General features: G+C 44.2%; 1 protein-coding gene across 4 annotated transcripts in view; it reads left to right on the forward strand.

Annotated features, from left to right (window-relative positions):
* The window catches only part of TSC2 (TSC complex subunit 2), a 243,100-nt gene that overhangs the window by 142,154 nt on the left and 80,241 nt on the right, over positions 1 to 20,705 (forward strand). For all 4 annotated transcript variants that reach the window (XM_085629402.1, XM_085629403.1, XM_085629404.1 and 1 more), the window contains exons 23-25: positions 95 to 188; positions 17,399 to 17,501; positions 19,326 to 19,420. In XM_085629402.1, coding sequence (XP_085485528.1) covers positions 95 to 188; positions 17,399 to 17,501; positions 19,326 to 19,420 — 292 coding nt within the window. The remainder of the gene's footprint in view (positions 1 to 94; positions 189 to 17,398; positions 17,502 to 19,325; positions 19,421 to 20,705) is intronic.

The following is a 20,705-nucleotide window of genomic DNA, read 5'->3' on the forward strand; positions in this document are numbered from 1 at the left end:
TGTAAAGTCTGATGGCCTCAGCAATTGTTAATTTAAGGCTCTTGTTTTAGCAATGCAATCTAGGTTTGCTAGTACTGTCCATTTCCTGTTTCAGCTCTCGTCAGGCTGCCTCACCTGTATGCAAACTTTGCGGCAGAGCAGTATGCCAGCGTGTTTGCCATATGTCTACCATACACAAACCCGTCAAAGTAAGTTAATTTACAATATAAATTGTGTGGTGTCTTTTCTCACTCAGCTTTCTGCAGTGCCTAATACGTTTCATGTTCAACTTTTTCTACAAATAACTTTCTTTGAATGCAACCTATTTAAAAGGTGTACTTGTACTCTTTCAATCTGAACAGGGTAGTAATATTTCATCCATAGTAAACACAACCATTAAGTGTACATTTCCAGAACAACGTTTCAGAAATGTTGACAGCGTGACTGTTAAGGAAATAGAAAATGGAGTCTTTAAGAAGTATTTTGCCTACACATCTTCAACGCTGATCTTGTGCAGTGCAAGTCTTGTGCGAGCGGCCATTCATCTGGTGTATCGAATACTGGTAAACGGCTCCCATAGGTACACAATAGCCTAATGTATGCCGAATCTTTATTTTGCGCACATAGTATAAATGTACATGCAACAAATCTAAATAAAAGTGAGCCGCATGGCCATGTATGCAGCCTTCATACACCTAAGGAGTGGAAACCCTTGCTTTTAAGGTATGTCAACTCATTTGTACTTTCTCCTTTTTGTTTAGGGTCTTGGTAAATTATTTAGAGGGATTCTTTGTTTTTTTGTCTATAATGTGACACCCACTGGTGTCTGGATTAAATATTGATGTTTCACTTTTTTCCCCTTCTTCATTCGGTTCTGTTTTTTTGGATGTGGCTTTTGGTTTGTTTGCTTTTATTCTGAATGCTACACTTTACTCTGCTGTGTTGTCAAGTAAGTTGCTTAAGGCAGCTAGTTCAAACGATTTCTTTCTAGACTCCAGCCATGTTTCCCAAGGTCTTGGGAGCTTTTCTCTAGATTAGCTGTGCCCAGTTTTTTCCACATGTGATCCACCCATAGCAGATTTTCAGGCTACCCGTTGTCGAAGTTTGAATTGCCAAAGCATAGGGCCTATGAGGCAAAATATGCCTCCCCAGGCGCTTCCTGCCTGTGTGTTTTATCAGAATTGCTTAACCCTAGTTTGCCCTATTAATAAAGAAAAGTGATCCCTTCATGCAAGCAGTAAGCAGCCCCTGGTGAGTCTTTCCTCTGGGGTTTGTTGGAAATCTACTTGATAAATAGATGTCCTGAGAAGCATCCCTGTGAGGACAGCTGTTCGCAGACCTTTCGCACCAGCCAGCATACACTCAAAAACGTATGTCTTGACCAAAAGATGACAGACCCCCACAAACTTCTGCCTCAAGTCTGCAGCTCCTTTCTTTCTTCCTCTTCTTTAGTGTGTCACATGTCAAGAAAATCCTTGCACGGGCTCATTTCTTGATTTGTTAAAAAAGAGAAAAATAGCAAGTACCCAAACAGTTTCTTAGGAACCCGCCACCAGTGCTGCCGAATGGGTTAAGTCTTTCTTCATCACTTTAGACTTCTGTCTCTAGCTCATTCGTGCAGATTTTTTTCATCGAAGCGTACTCCCTTTGTCACTGTTTTCCTATCTTTCTCCACCTCATTTATTCTCCCTTTCCCTTTCTCATTCTTGTTCTGGTCAGTCATTTAAAGTCTCCAAGAATGACTGCCGGTGCCCACCACATGAATTCAGAAGCACAAATCTAGCACTACACACACTTAAGAAGATCAGTTGCACTAGGTTTAAAACAAAAGTGAACTTTGTTATGGCAAAACTTTTAGTTTGGAAGAGATACCAAACAGTGACATAGATTTGATTTAGACTGCTGTGTTTTTATATTTGATATTAATACTGTCAAACTCTGTGCCACTCACTTCAAATAGCATTTTAAGAGTGAAGCCCTGCAAAGATGCAATCTTGTGTCGCGCTGGTAGCATGCAGATGGTTGCAGCAGACCCACAATTGTTAATTAGGATTGGAAATGGTGACCTGCCGGTTACCCAGTAAACTCTGCAATAGCTGCATGATTCAACTTGGCTATCTCAGCAGGATCTGAACTTGTGGCCTGGAGGCATTGTGGTGCAAGAGGCATACTAACATTGCTAAGAAGCTCTGCGACTGTGGTAAAAAGTTGCATGTAAGATCACAAGGACACCTGCAGTCACCGAAGAGTGAATGCAGCTGCCAAGAGGCTCAGTGAGCGGGGGATGCTGTTGACAGTGTAGCGTGGGACTGTGAGGGCCAGAAAAGATAGAGCATAAAACTGGCACAACTAGATCTCACAAAGCACCTCTTCTCAGAAATGCTTCTAAATGAAACTTTGATCATTCGCTGGTGAATAGGGCTGCAAAATGCACCTTTAGCTCCATTATTGTATATATTTTTTTTCTCTGGGTAGAAACATCCACACCCGCCTTGAGAGGGTCAGACTCTCTTGCTTCACTCATGTGGCCCAGTGGCTAACAAAAAGAAATAGTACCCTGTATCTCACTTAAGTTTGACACCCTTAGTCTAAGTGGTTCCCATTTAGAATAATTGTGTACATTAATAAGTTTATCAAGTAGATGTCTTAAAACTGACATGGCACAGTGCTGGCGGCTAATGGCAGCCAGTGACTATCTTTACATGGTATCCAAGCTGTCTGGATGCAAGTGGTCCAGATGTCCACAGTCTTGAGCCATCACAGAGTAGTTCCAATACTTCCTAAGGGGGGTTGCTGAGTGGAATGCTTACTGGATCATCCTTCCACTAGGTACACTGTAGGGAACTGTTCAGTTCTGTTGGTCAGGATGCTGAACTTGATTCGGAGCTATGTAGTGGCGTGTCATAGCAGAGATTGTGCAAGGCGGAGTATCAAAATTGCTTTCATGTACAATACCTTTTTACAACTTCCTTCAGCTCTTTAGAGTGGAATAATGATCAGTGTCGATCAAGTAGTGTGAGCGGGGCCCCAGGTAAGGTGTTAAGGTCTTTTTCTCTCCACTTTCAAACCAGCATTTGCAAAGCCAATAGGTCTTGCCTATGTGAGATTTATTGGCTTTGCTAATGTTTTTTTTAGCAATGTTGCAAATGGCTGAAAGTAATGTAAGAAAAAGAAGCTGTATGACACAGCGTGGTCTGCATTATAGCACTATTGAAAACGAAATTGTTATGCGGCACTGAAGCTAGCGCTGCTGTATAATATGGCTAGAAAAACATTAACAAAGCCAATAGATCTCGCGGCGGCTCCTCTATTATGGCAGAGGAGCGTCGCCCTACTGCCTCAGCCAGCAGATAAAAACATGTAAAATAAAATGCTAGTAAAGCATGAATGGAGGAGGAGTGGTGGGCACTGCAAGTGCGCATGATGGTTTGGCTGGCTGTCGTAGGACGGCCAAACCGTAATGCTCACTTGGATATCTCCAGGCTTTTGCATACAGAACAGAAGGCACAGGCTCCCAGTCCCTCTAGGAGCATAAATCCAGCCCACTCCACCCAATCCCAGCGCTGCTCTCATGCTGGATAATGGACATCACCTGATGGTGATTGTGGACGAATACTCACTATTTCCATTAATTGAGGCTCTCTCACCTACCGCTCAAGAACAAGTCATTGAGAGACTGGATAGCATCTTTGTGACATTGGGTGTTCCAGTCATACTAAAATCTGACAATGGCCCGCCTTTTAATAGTTGGGAGTTCAAAGACTTTAAAAAACATTTTAGTATAAAGCATCAATAGAGCTCTCCTCTGCACAAAGCAGCAAATGGAAAGGCAGAAAATGTGAGTTACAAACCACAAAGCCAATAACAAGCCACGGGTGGAATGCATTCCCAGGTCAACTTTCTGAAAGTCCCAAAGATGTTTTTCGCATAGCCACATAGCTCGGCTCTCTAGTAGGCAGCGACCTAGAAATGGAAGTAAAGTGATTTCGTAGAGGTAGCAAAAGAACAAATCTTCATTCCTGTTGAGAGTATTAAATGTGGCAAACAAATAGTTACATTTTAAGCAATTATTATTTGCTCTAATTACTCTAATCTTTGGCAATAATAAAAATATAAAGATGCTATGGTAAGATCAGGCAGGAACAAAAGATTGTCCCTTAACTTCTGACTATTACTGATCAGAATATATCACAAGTACACTGCAGGTGGATGTTTAGGCCGACGCCTCCATATCTCCTAGCACCCCTCCCACCCCTCAATCATTTCCGTTGTGGGTAATCATAATGAGAGAGCAGGCCAGCAAGTTGCTTACGCCATGGTGTGAGTGGGTGTCTCAGAAGACCTCACCTCTTAATGTGATGCCAGAGAATGATGTTGAAAGGCTCTGCAAGGCAAAAAAATAATTTAAGGGACAATATTTTGCGCATGGTAAATCCTAGGGAAAGGAGAACGAGATTGTACAATAACTTTTTTTAAATTTAATTTTGTACTTTTTATTGTAAATATAGGCTGGCACAAGTGAGTCAGACAGTACATATAAACACTATATCCAGACATCTGTGGTTTTGTAGCAATTGGCATAGTGATATCGTATATACCGTAACAGTAGACCACTTCCCATCCATTAAGTTCCCACCTCCCCGTCATTTTCATCTTCAGACTCCCCCCTCCGCCCGCATCTCAGGAGGTTCGCAGATGTATCCCCTGAATCTATTCCAGGCCCCCAGACTCTGCTCCACTTCTTAGGACATCCTCGATTGACGAAACCTGCTTTTTCGGCCACCATAGCAGTATCTAGATCCCCACACCATGCAATGAGTGTTGACGATTCTCCCGCAGCCCACTTTTGTGCGATGTTGCGCTTCGCTATCATTATCCCCAGTGTGGCCCACTCCTGTGCTGGGCGCGTTGGATCGTTTGGCTCCCACACGTTTAGAAAGCCTCTCCTGGGTTCCAGCGTTGACACCTCCGCCGCCTGCGATATGGTCCTCATTACCTTTACCCAGTATTCCCTGATCTTTGCACACTCCCTCACCGTATGAAAGAATGTGCCCTCCTCCCCACATCGTCTCAGGCAGTGCCGGTGCGGTGCTGACCCTATTTTGTGGAAGAGTGTGTCTCGTATAATAGGTTCTATGTAGGATTTTAAGCTGTACTAAATTTAAGTCTTGAGGGTATTCCCACCTCCCGCGGGGAGGCCAGTGCCTCCCGCCAATCGGAATCCTCGAAGTCGCCCGTTTCCGGGGACCACTTTTCCCTGAGCGCCACGTGTGGGCCGGGTAAATTGTTTACTAATTTTAGGTAAGGTAAAGGAAGTCGCCCGCTTCGGCATGTAGTCTGTCAGCAGCCTATCCTCCAGGGGGGTGGCCTCCGGAAACTCAGTGCCGGACGGGAAGACCACCTGCAACGCATGTTTTATTTACAGGTACCGAAAGAGTTCTGCGGGTGCTAATTCATACTGCGTTTGAAGGCGGATACAATAACTTTTAACAATTTTCTAGGGATGCCAAAGGAGACAAAATTGGAGATCCATAGAGCCCATTGTCTCGAACAAGGAATTTTAATGCATCATCTTAAATATGCATTAATTTAATATTTAATCTTTCAAGTAGCCATAATCGCCTGCAATGGAGGCCATTGTATCTGGGTGGGACAGAAAACATACATATCACAATCTTGAAAGAGGAAAGCACAATTCTTGTGCCTTATAGCCACACTGGGATCAGTGGACAGAAGGTATGGGAAGATGCACTCATGCAAGTCCAAAATTGCTTGCAATGAAAACAAACATTGGCCAGAGCGATTCAGTCTCCACTTTTGGCCGTGCAAGCACAGACCTGTTGCTTTGCAAGCGTACAATGATGCAAAGGGACATGCGTCATGTTTAGCTACCTCATTGTCACTGTGCATTTATGCTTCGCTACGCATGCACGTAAGGACGAGACTGCCCTTTTTGTCTTTTATTTACTGCTACACTAGGATGCACAACGATAACTAAAAGACACTAAATTAGCTGAAGCAAATGTGTTTGTAGAAAGGAGTGCCCTGACAGCAAATAACAGCAGCCCTCCTCCTCCCCAAATATATATGAAATATATGTAATAGCTGAGAAACTCTAGAGGGGGGTGTAAAGTGAGCAACATGGATAGCGAGGGAATGAGGAGCATGAAGAGCAACAGCAGAGCTATTGGGAGCTGTGAGAAAGTGGCTCTGTATATACTGTTCCCAAATAGGTACAGTGTGCACAGAGTCCACAGTCCCAGAGGTTTGGCAGAGGCTAAAGTTAGATATAACCTTACTCTCTAAAGCGGTAGCTTGGTCGAGCAGTAAGGCAGTATCAGAGGACAGTGTAAAGCATTTGTTGTACACACCTAGTCAGCAAATGGTCTCACACACTCAAGAACTGAACTCTAGGCCAATGGTTTGTATATAAAAATATATGGTTGTTTTATTTTAGAACCAACAAGAGGTATCAAAATATACTTTCTCAGAATGAGATGCTTTAGTTAAATACTTTGCAAGAGGCAATTGACTTGAAATGCAATAGTTAGTTTGTTGCAGTAGGCAACACAATTTCAAACACAACAATACATTGAGCTCAATGGGAATTCTAAGTTATATGCAATTGATTACTTTCAGGATTACTTTTCTAACTCCAGGACTGGATCCTAGATTCAGTCCTGGAACAGTTCTTGGAAACAAGTGAGTAAATACGTTTTAGTTACTGTTGTGATTTTTAAGCAATATTTTGCTATTTTAAAAGTTGACACTTAGAAACTTTTGCTAATCAAATTACCAATGTTATCCTATGGAAGGAAATTCACTTAGCAGGTAAGTGGGGTTATGGTTACTTTTTCTAGGTCAGTGTTGGATCCTAGATCCAGCACTAGTGTACCACCTGTAAGAAGTTGAGAAACTGCATTTAAGTTATACAGGCGATTTTTAAGGAATATTTCTAAGTTTGCAAAATCGACACTTAGAAGAAATTTCATAGAAAAACAGTCAATGGTTCCCTATGGAAGAAAATTCAAGTTACATGTAAAGCATATTCTCGTTACTTCTGTAATCTAGTGCTGGGCTCCTAGGCTCAGTACTGGAACATCTATCTAAAACAGGTAAGTAATTACGTTTTCACAGTTGGTACAATTTTTAAAGAATATTTGTAGTTTGCAAAACTCGACACTTAGAAGAAATTTTACAGAAAAACAGTCAATGATGTCCTATGGGAGAAAATGGAGTTAGAGGTAAGTACGGTTGTGAGTACTTTTCAGGGTCAGTGCTGGGCACCAAGATCCAGCACTGGGATCTCTCCTAATAGCAGGTGAGTTTTTTCGTTTTCGTTACTCGGTTGATTTTAGGTGAATATTTTAAAGTTTAGAAACTACACACTTAAGAAATTTCAGAGCAAACCAGTCAATGTTACCCTATGGAAGAAAAGTGAGTTATCTGCTTTTGGGTAAGTACTCAACTGGCAGAGTTAAGGTTCTGGGCACAGACTCCGGTGTCTCCCAGGGTCAGGTAAGTACAGTTGTTACACCCTCAGCGGCACAGGGGCAGCCAGGTGCAGAGTGAGTTAGGCCCAATGTTATCCTATGGGAGGCAGGGGGGCCTTGGTTGGAGGCTGCTGACTAGCAGGCCACGCGGCTGTGGGAGCTGGGCTCCTGGTCACTTGCTCAGGGCAAATGGGGAAGTCGGTAGGAGTAGAAGTTACACTGCCAGGGCCACTCGGGCGGCTGGGTGCAGGGTGCTTTTGAGCCTTCCGGCGCTCAATGGATTTCAATGGGAAAGCTCCAGGTTGAACAAAGGCTGCAAGCTCGGGGACGAAGATTCTTCAGGTGCCACCACCACTTCGAGAGGTAAGTTGGGTAGTTGGAGGATAGGTAGGTACCCAGGAGTTGGGCACAGGGGGCCGCAGGGCGCAGGGCGCCGGGTGCAGGGGTGCCTTTTGATGTCGGGAAATCTTACCCTCTGTTGATCGCGGTTGGGGGGGTAACTGGTTCTGAGGCTGAAGGCGTCGTCAGGAGCGTCTTGGTGAGTTCTTGGGTGCCGGAGTCGGGGTCACAGTCACCGGGGGGACGTCCTCGGGGTCTTTGTTCACTCCAGCACAGGCCAGGCTTGGCAGGTGCAGAGTGTGCAGGGTTCGTGGTTCCGGGGTTAGCAATTTGCTTTGAGCAGAGCCACTGCTCGTGGGAGTCCCAGTCTTGGTAGAGTCTCAAGGTGGTCAGGTCCTCCGGGGTTTTTGAGGTTGCTGACCACTGAAGGCGCCGGAGTTCCACAGGAGCAGGTTCAAGGATCAACAGGCCGGTAGGGCTGGGGCCAAGTCAGTTGATGTTGTCCTTGTCCTTTTGTTAGCAGCTGCGCGGCGGGTCTTCTGCTTTCGTGATCTTCTTGCTTGTTGTTGAATCGGGATCTGAGGAAGGAAGGTTCAGGGTGGCCCTAAATACTAAATTTAGGGGCGTTACAGGTAGGTAAGGGGCAGGGACCACTGTGTCCCTGCCCTGGGGTGGGTACACCCCCTATCTTGCGACTCACCTGTGGGAGGGGGGCAGTGGCCTAGTCCTGATTGAGCAGGGCTCCCCATCTTCAAGATGGCGAGAGCCCGGGGACGTTCTTCACCTCGCCTCCCCGACCTGAGGGGTGGGGTTGGCAGAGGCTGGCACACCCCCTGTCCTTCCTTGGGGTTTTCAGCCAGTCTTCCCGTCAGAGAGGGGATTGAGAACCGGTAGGGGCCAGTTGCTGGGTACAGCAAGTGGCCTGGAGAAGGTCACAAAGGCGGAATGCCTTTGAAGCTTCCCCTGCCCATCCTGAGGGAGAAGACTTCGCACCTCACCCAGGATGTGCATTGTTGCAGGCCCAGGAGAGCAGATGGCTCTCTACCCAGGGGTCCAGCAACTTGTCTGCTGTGTGGCAGCCTAGGCAGCCCCTCAGACAAGAATTGGATTGTAGGTTAGGTTCAGGGGGCATCTCTAAGATGCCCTCTGTCGTGCATCTTGCAGTAAATTCCACACTGGCATTAGTGTGGGTTTACTGTGCTGAGCAGTTTGATACCAAACTTCTCAGTCTTCAGTGTAGCCATCGTGTTGACTACCTCCCAGCACCATATACTCTTAATGGCAGCACTGCACTTGCAGTTCCCAGGAATGGACCTGGGTACTGTAGGGGCACAGGGCTCATGCACCTGTGCCCACACCTCTGGCATAGGGCACCCAGCTAGAGGGGTGACTGAGGTATGCCAGGGCAGTGTGTGTTGTGGGCATGGCACACAGGGATGTGTGCCATGTCGACTTTGTTTTGTTCTGCACCCAGACACTCAGCCTGCAAAGGCAGTGTGTGTGTGTGTGTCAGGGTACAGGGCCTCTAAGGGTGGCACAATAAGTGGTGCTGCCCTTAGTGGCCTTCTCTGGTCACAAGGCCCTGGGCACCTAGGGTACCATTTACCAGGGGCTGACAGGTGACCAGAGATACCAATTGGGTTTTGGCTGTTAGGCAGTTTTTAGGGAAGGAACACAGGCCCTGGGCACCTGATTGGCTGGAGCCCAGGGCACAACAAGGAAAAGTGCATCAGTTATCAGGCAAAAAAAGGGGGGGGGGGGTTACTGCAACAGAAATCCACTTTCTTACAGGAGCAACACGGAAAGCAGTGAAGAGGGGGAATTTCAGTGTGGAAGCAGCACACGATGGAGAGAGCAAGAATCACACATTCATACTGAGTGCTGAAAGATTTGTTCCCAGAATATAAACATTGGGAGATAATAGAAGACCAATCAAAAGAATGCTTCGTTTGAAGGAAAAACAAGAATGGAAGTAAAGCAATCCTATTAGAAGCAAGCAAATGAGATTAGCAATAAAGTAAACCAGTGGTAAGTAAACGGATCACCCAAAGTCTTTCAGCTACTGATATTGTAGGTCTTCAAGAGCAAACACCTAAAAATGAAGAGCCGACTGGCCTAAAAACGTTTACTTAACAAATCGGAAAGAAAAATGTCCACGGCTGCTGCTCTCCACAGAGTGCATGCAAGGTTAGAATGTTTTTTTAGAATTGTATTTAGAAACCTGTAAGTGTTATCCACTGCAAGAACCTAGGCCTTAATGTCTTTTTAAAAAAAAGCTGGAAATGCTTCAGAAATCAAAAATGTAATTGTCTTGTGACTTCACAGAAATATTACTTCCTCCATTAGTTATGATAATCTAGAGTGTGGGTTGTTGTAATACAGCAGTCTCCTAAAAATAGAGATACCAAAGCATACCACCCACTTCAAGTATATAGATTTATCCCTAAACCAAGGCTGCCGTTTCTATAAAATTATTTTATCCACTCATATCTTTCCTCTCATTTCCCCCTGCACTGTTTTCTAGCAATCCCAGAATCATTCTTGCTTTTTATATGAATGTGTCTTTTTTGGGGGTTGTAGGTTGTTTCTAACGTTGCCTGGACCAACAATACTGTTGCAATTCATTTGAAATGATCAAGCACTTGACTCTCGGAGCAGCAAGATTTAGCAGTCAAAGCTTACTACAGGAGTTGGAGGCTGTAGAAACTCTGAATGTAGGGTGACAGCAAATAATAGTTAAGAATGGTAATGTTCAGTCACTTATTACCTTTAGAAGAAAACGACTTTACCAACAGGTGAACAAACAAATGCATTTCTGTGATTTGCAATGAAAACCAGAAATGCCTACCACCCTCTGTCAGAGAAGCTCCCTCAAACCTCTTAACTCATGGGGGTTGTTGAGGTCAGCTCTGTACTTCTCAGAAGGATTCAGGTTACAAGCTTAATCAATGGAGCAGAAATGTCAGACTAACATACAATGTATCAGATTTGTTAACTGATAGGTCTGGTCTTCCAAATTAGTGGCAGAGACGTTTTCTGAGGAATGTAAACATACCTTACTTTCCCAAGATCCATTACCCAAACCAAGCAGGATCCCAAATTTAAGGTAAAGGCTTGTTCGAGGCATATGAGCTGCCGATCATATGCTTTAGCATAGATTGCCATCTGGTGTTGGGCCCGGATGTTTGCACTTTGTTTTTCTTCGAAGAAGTCTTTGTAGTCACGAGGTAGGGGACTTCTCATTTCGGTGATCGTGTGCATGGGCATCGACTCCATCCTTAGATAGTTTTTTTCCACCATCGGGTTCAGATGGATATTGCTGCGGTTCGGTATCGTTTTCGAACCCCTTCGACGCGCAATCCTCTACCCCCGACGGGATTGCCTTTCAATCGCAGTTTCCCATTCGACATGCATCGTGTAAATTGTGAAAACCCTTGATTGGAAACTTCGAGGCGGGCCGTCTGGCCTACCCGTGCCGACCACGGCAGCAGTCCATGGAACTGACTTCATTCAAGCTATGTCCCAGGTGTCGTGCTAAGTTTCCATGCACAGACCATCACGAGGTTTGCAACTTCTGCTTATCCCCGGAACACAACGAGAAGGACTGTGGAGAGTTTCGATCATTCTGATCGAAGACCATTCGTGATCGTGTGGCTCGACGCCACGAGATGCAACGCTGCAGCGGCTCCGTACCGGACATCTTCGGAGAAGATCTAGACCAAAGTCCAGCCGCAGATGCCAAGGAAGAACAGGTCTATGTGTTCGAAGCTGACTCCAACATGGAGGAAGACCTGAACGTCACTCCGGGTCAACGTACTGTGAGTACAAATCCCCATGTGCCCACGCAAACAAAGTCTAAGGCTCCGGTATCACCCTCGCCCTTGGGCTCGGGTCGACACCAAGAAAAAGTTTCAGATGCCCCACCCTCCAGCCCTGCTATGAAACATAAAGACGAGCCTTCCGGCTCCGGCTCGAACTGGCCCAATTCCGGTGCCAAACCATCACCTTCGGCACTGAAACATAAAACAAAATATGTGCCAGACCTTACGCCTTCGGCACCAAAGACACCTTTGGCACTGAAATCCTCCAAGCCAAAAGCTTCGGATCCGAAATCGTCCAAAAAATCCTCGGACCCGAAATCCTCGACACCTTAAAAACTCGGAGCCGACACACTCCGCGCTGAAAAGTTCAGAGACGAAACATGCCACTCCGAAACCTTTACACCCTAAACAGGCTAAAACTAAGCACTCTGATTCAAAATATTTGACGTACAAAGACTCAGCCCAATTCTTCCACGCCTAAATCTACTCCTAAAGAGAAAGATACTCCTTCCAAGGAACCTCCATCTGAAGACGCAGTTTTGGATCCAAAACAAAAGAGACTTAGTATTGACCCTCAAACTGGACACCATCTCCTATTCCTCTGAAGAAAAAGGACATGGGTACTAACCCTTCTCCCCCTTATATACCTCCCTCTCCTACTCCTAATCCCAATTTACTGATTACATCATCAAATTCACCACCACCTCCACTTTCACCTGACCCACAGGATGAAGGGGATGGGGATGAGGATGAGGATGAAGATCAGGCTATACCACAAGACATACCACAGGACACTGATCCCTGGGAAGATTATAATAAGGATCCAGATCAAAATAACAACCCTGACCTGTATTCCTCTAGACGCTCCCCACCTGATGACAACTTTGGTTTTGCTCAACTTATCAACAGGACTGCTCAATATCACGGGGTGGAGCTGCCTACAGACCCTCTAGAAGAGGATTTCCTAGTGGAGACATTTACACATTCACAAAAGACTACCAATACTTTGCCAATGCTCAAGGGCTTGTTGAAACACACAGACTAGGTATTCAAAGAGTCAGTTAGAGCCAGAATACTCACACCTAGAGTGGGTAACCAATACAAACCCGTTCCTACAGACCCCGCATATACAAAAGGCCAGTTGCCCTTAGACTCTCTTGTTGTATCTAACGCCCGCTAGAGAGCTAACTCAAACTACAGGCGATGCCCCCCCCCCCTCCTGATAAGGAGTCGAAACTCATTGATGCCTCAGGCAAACGAGTGGCTTCACAGGCTGCTAACCATTGGCGTATTACAAATGCTCAGGCCCTATTGGCACGCTACGATAGGGCTCACTATGATGAGTTGGAAAAACTCATGCAACACTTGCCTAATGAGTAGAAGACCAAAGGTAACCATCTCATTCAGGAAGGTAAGCTTTTCACCAACACTTCCATAAAATGTACACTAGATGCAGCAGACACAGCATCTCGTGCCCTCAACACCAGCGTACTAATGCGCAGACGCGCTTGACTTCTAATCTGTGGATTCAAGCAGGAGGTCCAATCCTCCATACTTAATCAGCCCTTTGATAAGGAACATCTTTTTGGGCCAACAGTCGATACTTCACTAGAAAAAATTAAGAAAGACACAAACTGCCAAGGCCAGGGGGGCCTTACAATTGCCTTCTAACAGGGTTTCCTTTTGCCGCTCCTTTTACAGGCGTGCCTCAAAAACAGTGTCTTCAGAGAATCCCTCCTCCTCTTATAAAAATAACAACCAGTCTACCTCCTCCAGAGGTTATTTTCGAGGAGGCTACAGAGGAAATAATAAGGCAAGAGACCGAGTTAATTCCACCTACACTTCCCCTGCCAATAAGCAGTGACTTCCCTCCTCTACCCCCCAATCATCCCACACCTGTCGGGGGATGACTCACAGTTCCTACCTGTCTGTAATTCAATCACTTCAGAGAAGTGGGTAATACAAATTATCCAGTATGGTTATTGCCTGACCCTTCTAAGAGAACGTGCAATGTCACCAGAACATCTCAACCTATTAAAACAAGAGGTCCTCTCTCTGTTACAAAAACATGCGATCGAACCAGTCCACTTATATCAACAAGGGACAGGAGTGTACTCCCTATACTTTTTGATCGCAAAAAAGGACGGCTCTCTCAGGCCCATACTGGAACTCAGACAGCTAAACCTCTATATTCAATCAGACCACTTCCACATGGTCACCCTAAAACAGGTGCTCCCATTACTTCAGCAGGGTGACTTTCTTTCCACTCTGGATTTAAAGGACGCCTACTTCCATATTCCCATTCACCCGGCGCACAGGAAATATCTCCGATTCGTGGTGGACGGACAACGTTACCAGTTCAAAGTTCTTCCGTTCGAGATAACTACAGCACCCAGAGTCTTCACCAAGTGTCTGGCAGTAGTCGCAGCTCATTTAAGAAGACAACACATTCACGTCTTCCCTTACTTGGACGACTGACTAATAAAAGCCAAGTCACAACACCGTTGCATACACCACACTCACAAAATAGTTCAGTTGCTTCATGACTTAGTATTCACTGTGAACCTCACCAAGTCTCGTCTCCAACACGCAAATGTATCTAGGAGCCACAATAGACACTTGCAAGGCTCTAGCATTCCCCAACCCAGTCAGGATACGCAACATGCAAATCCTGATATCACAGTTTCAGCCTCAACACTCCTTACCAGCTCGAATGTTCACGCAGTTGATCGGAATGATGGCTTCTAATCGTTCCTTACGCAAGACTTCAAATGCGTCCCCTACAGGAATGCTTAGCACATCAGTGGAACCAGGCTCAAGGTCCGTTAACGGATCTGGTGTTGGTAGACGGCCGCACCCTTCGCTCTCTGCAGTGGTGGAATACACAAAACCTTTCCAAAGGGCCGCCATTCGTCGACCCGGTTCCACAGATAGTGCTAACAGCAGACGCATGGCTCACTGGTTGGGGAGCTCATCTTCAAAAACATACCATTCAGGGCATGTGGACTCTACAAAAAAACTCCACATAAACCATCTGGAGCTGCTAGCAATTTTTCTGGCATTGAAAGCTTTTCAATTACATCTTGTAGGCAAAGCTGTCCTAACCGTACACACCATATGACAGCAATGAACTACATACAAAAGCATGGGGGACACACTCTCTACAGCTTTCACACCTAGCTCAAAGCCTATTGAGATGGGCCATACCTCAAAAGATGTATCTCCTTGCAGAACATCTCCCAGGAGTAAACCATCAGATTGCCGATCTGCTCAGTCGTCAAAGACAACAGATCCACGAATGGGAACTACATTCTCAAGTACTCCTCCCATTCTTCCACATGTAGGGCTACCCAGAAATAGATCTGTTTGCCACACACCTCAACGCAAAATGCCCAAACTTCGCGTCCAGGTACCCACACCCATTGTCCAAATGCAATGCGCTATGGATGAATTGGTCAGGGAAATTTGCTTACACTTTTCCACCTCTCCCGCTAATTCCATTAGTGGTTCGGGAGCTCAAGCAGCATTCCCTCATGATGATCAAGTTGCTCCCACATGGGCTCAACAACCATGGTGCACAGCCCTGTTGGAACTATCAGTTGTTCCTCATCAAAAGTTACCCCTCTCCCCCAAGCTTATCACTCAGAACCATGGAGAGATAAGAAATCCAGTTCCCAGTCAACTCAACCTTGCGATCTGGCACGTGAAATCTTAGAGTTTGGCTACCTTAATCTCCTGCCAGACTGCATGAACGTCATTAAAGAGGCTAGACACCCTACCACAAGTGCATGCTTTACAGCAAAATGGAAACTATTTGCAATTTACTGTACTAAAAATCAAATCAATCCGCTAGATGCTTCAACTCAAAACATCATTTGCTATCTGTTACACCTACAACGTGCTAACTTAGCATATACATCTATATGATTACATCTTGCCGCAATTGCGGCTTACCTGCAAAACAGACAACGCTTTGTCTTTGTTTTGTGTACCTGCTATCAAAGCCTTTATGGAAGGACTCAAAAGAATCATACCTCCTAGACTTCCACCTTCTCCTGTGTGACGTCTTAATATAGTCCTTACAAGACTCATGGGCTCACCATTTGAGGCTTTGCACAAATACGAACTACAGTTTCTGACTTCCTTATAGTCATCACATCTCTTAGAGTTGGTGAGTTCAAGGCACTAACCATACAAGAACTATTTTTACAAATTCACCAAAATAAAGTGGTTCTTAGGACTAACCCAATTTTTTTTCCCCAAAGTCGTTTCTGCTTTTCATCTCAACCAGTCTGTATAGTTACCCGTGTTTGTTCCTCAACCAGACTCAGTAGCAGAACGTGCTCTTCACAAACTGGATGTAAAAAGAGCCATACTATATTCCACTGAAAGAACTAAAATCTTTTAGGAAAACCAAACAACTCTTTGTTGCTTTTTCACCACCACACAAAGGCAATCCCATATCAAAAGCAGGTATTGCACGGTGGATAGTTAAGTGCATCCAAATATGCTAGATCAAAGCTAAACGCACCTTAACAATTCCCCCTAGAGCACATTCTACACGTAAACTACGGGCTTCTATGGCATTCTTAGGGAACATACCCTTGGATGACATCTGTAAAGCTGCAACATGGTCTCACCACACACATTCACCAAGAACTATTGTGTAGATGTGTTGGCAAAACAACAAGCTTGTGTGGGCCAGGCAGTTTTAAGAACACTATTTCAGACCACAGCAACAGATACAGGTTAGCCACCGCTTTGGAGATAACTACTGTATAGTCTATGCTAAAGCATATGATCTACAGCTCGCATGCCTGGAACGGAAAATGCTACTTACCCAGTATGCATCTGTTCTTGGCATGTAGAGCTGTAGATTCATATGCACCCACCCGCCTCCCCGGGTACCTTTACCTGTTGCAGTATTATCTTACTCAGATACACTATACATGGACATCACTTTCTACTCTTACTAACCATCATCACCCTTACGGCAAAACAATCTAAGGATGGAGTCGATGCCCATGCGCACTATCACCGAAAGGAGGAGTCACCTACCTTGTGACCACAAAGACTTCTTCGAAGAAAAACAAAGTGCAAACATCCGGGCCCAACACCAGATGGCGATCTATGCTAAAGCATATGAATCTACAGCTCTACATGCCAAGAACAGATGCATACTGAGTAAGTAGTATTCTCCTTCTTGTAGCTGCTTCCTGAGAATCTTGTGGTGGCCAGGAAATCTAAAACTAGGCTGTCAAACAACAAAGCTATAATATATGTACAGTTATACGCAGCAATGTAAAGGTGTCTTATGTTCCTGCATCTGGCAGATATTCCTATGTGACCGTCCTCTGTATCCGTAGCACTGGACTACACACAGTCGAATGAGAAGCTTCAGAAGCTCCTTCGGCCCAATCTCTGCTTCAGAGGTGTTGGTCTTCATGTAACTGAACCGCTGCAATATCTAACCTGAAAGTAGGTTGGGCTAATGGTTGAGCACATGATTGGGGTCAAGCAGTGATGTCCTATGCCTTTTTGTTTGTTTTCATCCCAAGTTAGCTCGCTAACAAAGTACTAGAGTTAAAATGAGCACCCCTTTTCTTTCAAAGGACTCAGTTTAAATTATGAAACACATGGTGAGACGTGTTCAATATGAGATGGTACAGATGTCAAACTGATTGGAAATCAAGGTATCCAATCCTAATCACTTAAGTGGCTACTGTTTTTTTAGCATGATGATAATTTACTGTTTGTCTTCTCTAGGTTTAACCAGTACATTGTTTGCCTGGCACACCACGTGATAGCCATGTGGTTTATCCGATGCCGCCTATGTTTCCGGAAAGACTTTGTGCCATATATTACCAAGGTATACTTTATTGTAATCAATCAATTATAGTAAATCCTTCCGTGAAGTACTATGTTCCAATACCCATACCTTAAAATACTTAGTCTTTGATTCTGGTCTTTATGGTTGGTGCTAGTTGTTTTTTCAAGGTTTTTCAGATTTCCTCTTGTAATGTATTAAAGCAGTGGCAGAGTTTTAATTGTCACTCTTGATTTGCTGTTTCCTCTTAACTCCAAAATTGACCCGTAGCTGGTAGTTAAAATGAATCTTGAATGACTTTCTCTCTTTTTCCACTACCTTGCTGTGGCTTTGAATGTTTGTCCATGTTGATGTTTGGTTTCCTGGCAGCTTGATGGAATTTCAGATAATTGTGTATTTAACTAGGACTCATTTGTGTCACCCTATTTCTTGAATTTTCTTCAAAAGTGGTGTGTCATAGACGTTACACCTTCTTGCAAACTCCCCCCTTTATGACAAGAGCCTTATGAATAAACATGTTGATGCCTGAAAGACAGTGGATACTATTGCCACTGTGAGACAAAGCTAGGTGGAGAAGCCAAGTTCCCATGGCAACTGATCTCCTTGTGTGCATTGCAGAAGAATAGCTCTGCCTCTTCACTACATCTGTGGAATGCCCCCATCTTCTACTGAAGTGGCGAGGTTCTATCTTAAGTCTCTTCTTCTGCAGATCTGGTCTGGCAGTTTTAATACAACTTCACTGCTGAGAAAAGTGAAAAACTGCATTTCCTATTTCTCTCTTGTGCTATGCTGCTGAAGCCATTCGTCAAAGCAGATGTTTTTGGATACCTTTAGCATCTAGTCCAACAGAGACTTCACTGTCTCCCATTAGCACTTTTTACAAATGTATGTTCCAGGATAGTTCACGCTGAAACCTTGCAATACATTTGGCACCGTTTGTCCACTTAAAATTGGTGCTCAAGCACTGTGGATCAGTCCGAATCTGCTAAAGATTTCAGGAATCCAGTTTCCAGGAAAGAGCAGCTCATTCTGCAGGTGAGGGCATACCAAGGCTTCATCCCAAAGATTTGGACAGGTCGACCCAACCATCTTGAATCTTCACTGATAGAGGGGAGCAAGCACACACAGCAGGCCATGTTTGTCAAATTTAGATTTTTTTTTTTTTTTTGAGTAACTTTGAAATTGCACCCATGGTTCTCTCTGCAGACACTGGAGCATCAAATTTTACCTCACCGAATAATAGATTTCTTTTAATTACATTTTGTCAATTGGAATTCAAATATAACAAAGTTTAAATGTATTGATAAAGTCTGTTAGATTTTAATGAGTATAATTAATATCCCTATTTAAATACAGACTTTCAGACTGACCGTATAGCTAGGTGAAAAAAAGTGGGTAAGTGTTAAAATAGGAAAGACTAATAGAACAGAGTAGTGGAAATGCATGTTCAACCTTTACTCCAACTATATTTATTTTGTTGTGGATATTTAACATGTACCACAGTTGGTTATGAATGAGCCGATAGTTTTCCCTTTACTTGACAAGGGACTTATTGAATATTTGGTAGAGCAGGAAGAGATTGTTCCACTGCTAATTTGCTTGTGATCCAGCGACTACGTCTTTTATACATATGCAATTGGATGACATCAGAATATCTGAAATGAATTTTTGTCTGACACATCAACACTTTTCCCAATTTCGAGTGTTGAATATTAGTGGTCACAGAAGGCAGAATAGGCTAGATAAGCTGTCCTTTGGGGTCATAGACCATAATGCAAGCATGACTGCTGGTGGTGTTTGAAACTCACGATTTCTTCTAGTGAGTTGAGCTGTATATTTCATGTGCTTCACAATTTTTTTTTTTAGGGTTTGCGTTCAAATATGCTCCTCTCGTTTGACGACACTCCGGAGAAGGGAAGTTTCAGGGCACGCAGCACAAGCCTGAATGAGAGACCAAAAAGGTAACATTTCTCCCGGTGTCAGTGATTTGATTGCTAGAAGAAATACATCAATGTGCATTTTGCAGATCATAGTCCATGCTGAAGCCAACCAAGCTCTACTGGCTAGTTGTTTAAAGGGCTGTTTTCATAACCTTTATATTTTGAGTGTAAAAAGATGTCATTGTTTCTCATACTGGGAGAATAACTTTATACCAGGCTTCAGGGGGTAGCACACTGGCAACCTACAGAATATGAGATCCGCGGAACAGGAGATCAGGAATCTAAGAAATTGAAAGCAAGCCTTCTAGCGGGTTAGCTCTGAATGTGTTCTCCACAAGCGTCTGTGTGGAGGCGATTATCCTGTCACTTAGCAGCATGGTTGTCTTGACTCTTTGAAAATACTGAAAAGTGATCTACTACGAGTAAGAAAATTGATTCTTGCCAAATCATTTAATCGTTATCATACCATACTGCTATAAGAGCACCTTCCTATATTTGTATCCAAGAAGCGTGCATATAAACTACTTAATGGACAGCATCACCATTCCAGACCAGGGGTCTAATCTGACTTTTTTTAGATGATGTAAAAAGTACTCCAGAAAAGGGCACAACAGCTTGATTACCAATTGATAACGTAGTAATTCCATGTTTTTAGATTTGGGTTTACAGAGTTGTTGGTGCGGTTTTGTTCTCAGATTGCAATCTAGAAATTGTGAGGGACCAGGTAAGTCGATTATACCAGTGTACCCTGGGAGTCAGGCGGAGGAAACCTCAATCGATGGACGCAAGTGGAAAGAGGTTTGCAGCACAGCACTTGTCACTGCTAGGAATCTGAACCTTAAAGGCAGTCCAGCCCAGTGTTTAAAGTACATTTCATAGTGGCTCTTTAGATCTATCCAAAGGATTTTCTAAAGCGAAACTATTAAAGTGACTTTTCCCTTTGACTTGAAATTCCGCAAAGAGAATTTATTTATCGACAGGAACAGCTGATCAGGATCTCATTCGCCCTCCGAATGCAGACTAGGACGCACTTCCTACCAGCGCTTATGTGTAGTTCTGTAGTGAATCACTGCTTTCATCTCATTTATGAACTTTGCATTTTATGTTCTGCTTCTACCATACTTGGCGTCTTTCTATGGATTTTTAAGTTTGCATTTTTTCATATGGCTGGAATACTGCACAATGCTTAGAAATAACTACTTTATTTAAATGGCGGAGAAATGTAAAGTGCGGTTGTGTTTTCTGCTGGTCTGCTGGAGTTGTCCTTCCAGTTGTGGTAGCATTACTATATAAAGCTGAAAGTTAA

The sequence above is a fragment of the Triturus cristatus genome, chromosome 10 (assembly GCF_964204655.1).
Source record: "Triturus cristatus chromosome 10, aTriCri1.1, whole genome shotgun sequence".
In the NCBI taxonomy this organism is placed as follows: Eukaryota; Metazoa; Chordata; class Amphibia; order Caudata; family Salamandridae; genus Triturus; species Triturus cristatus.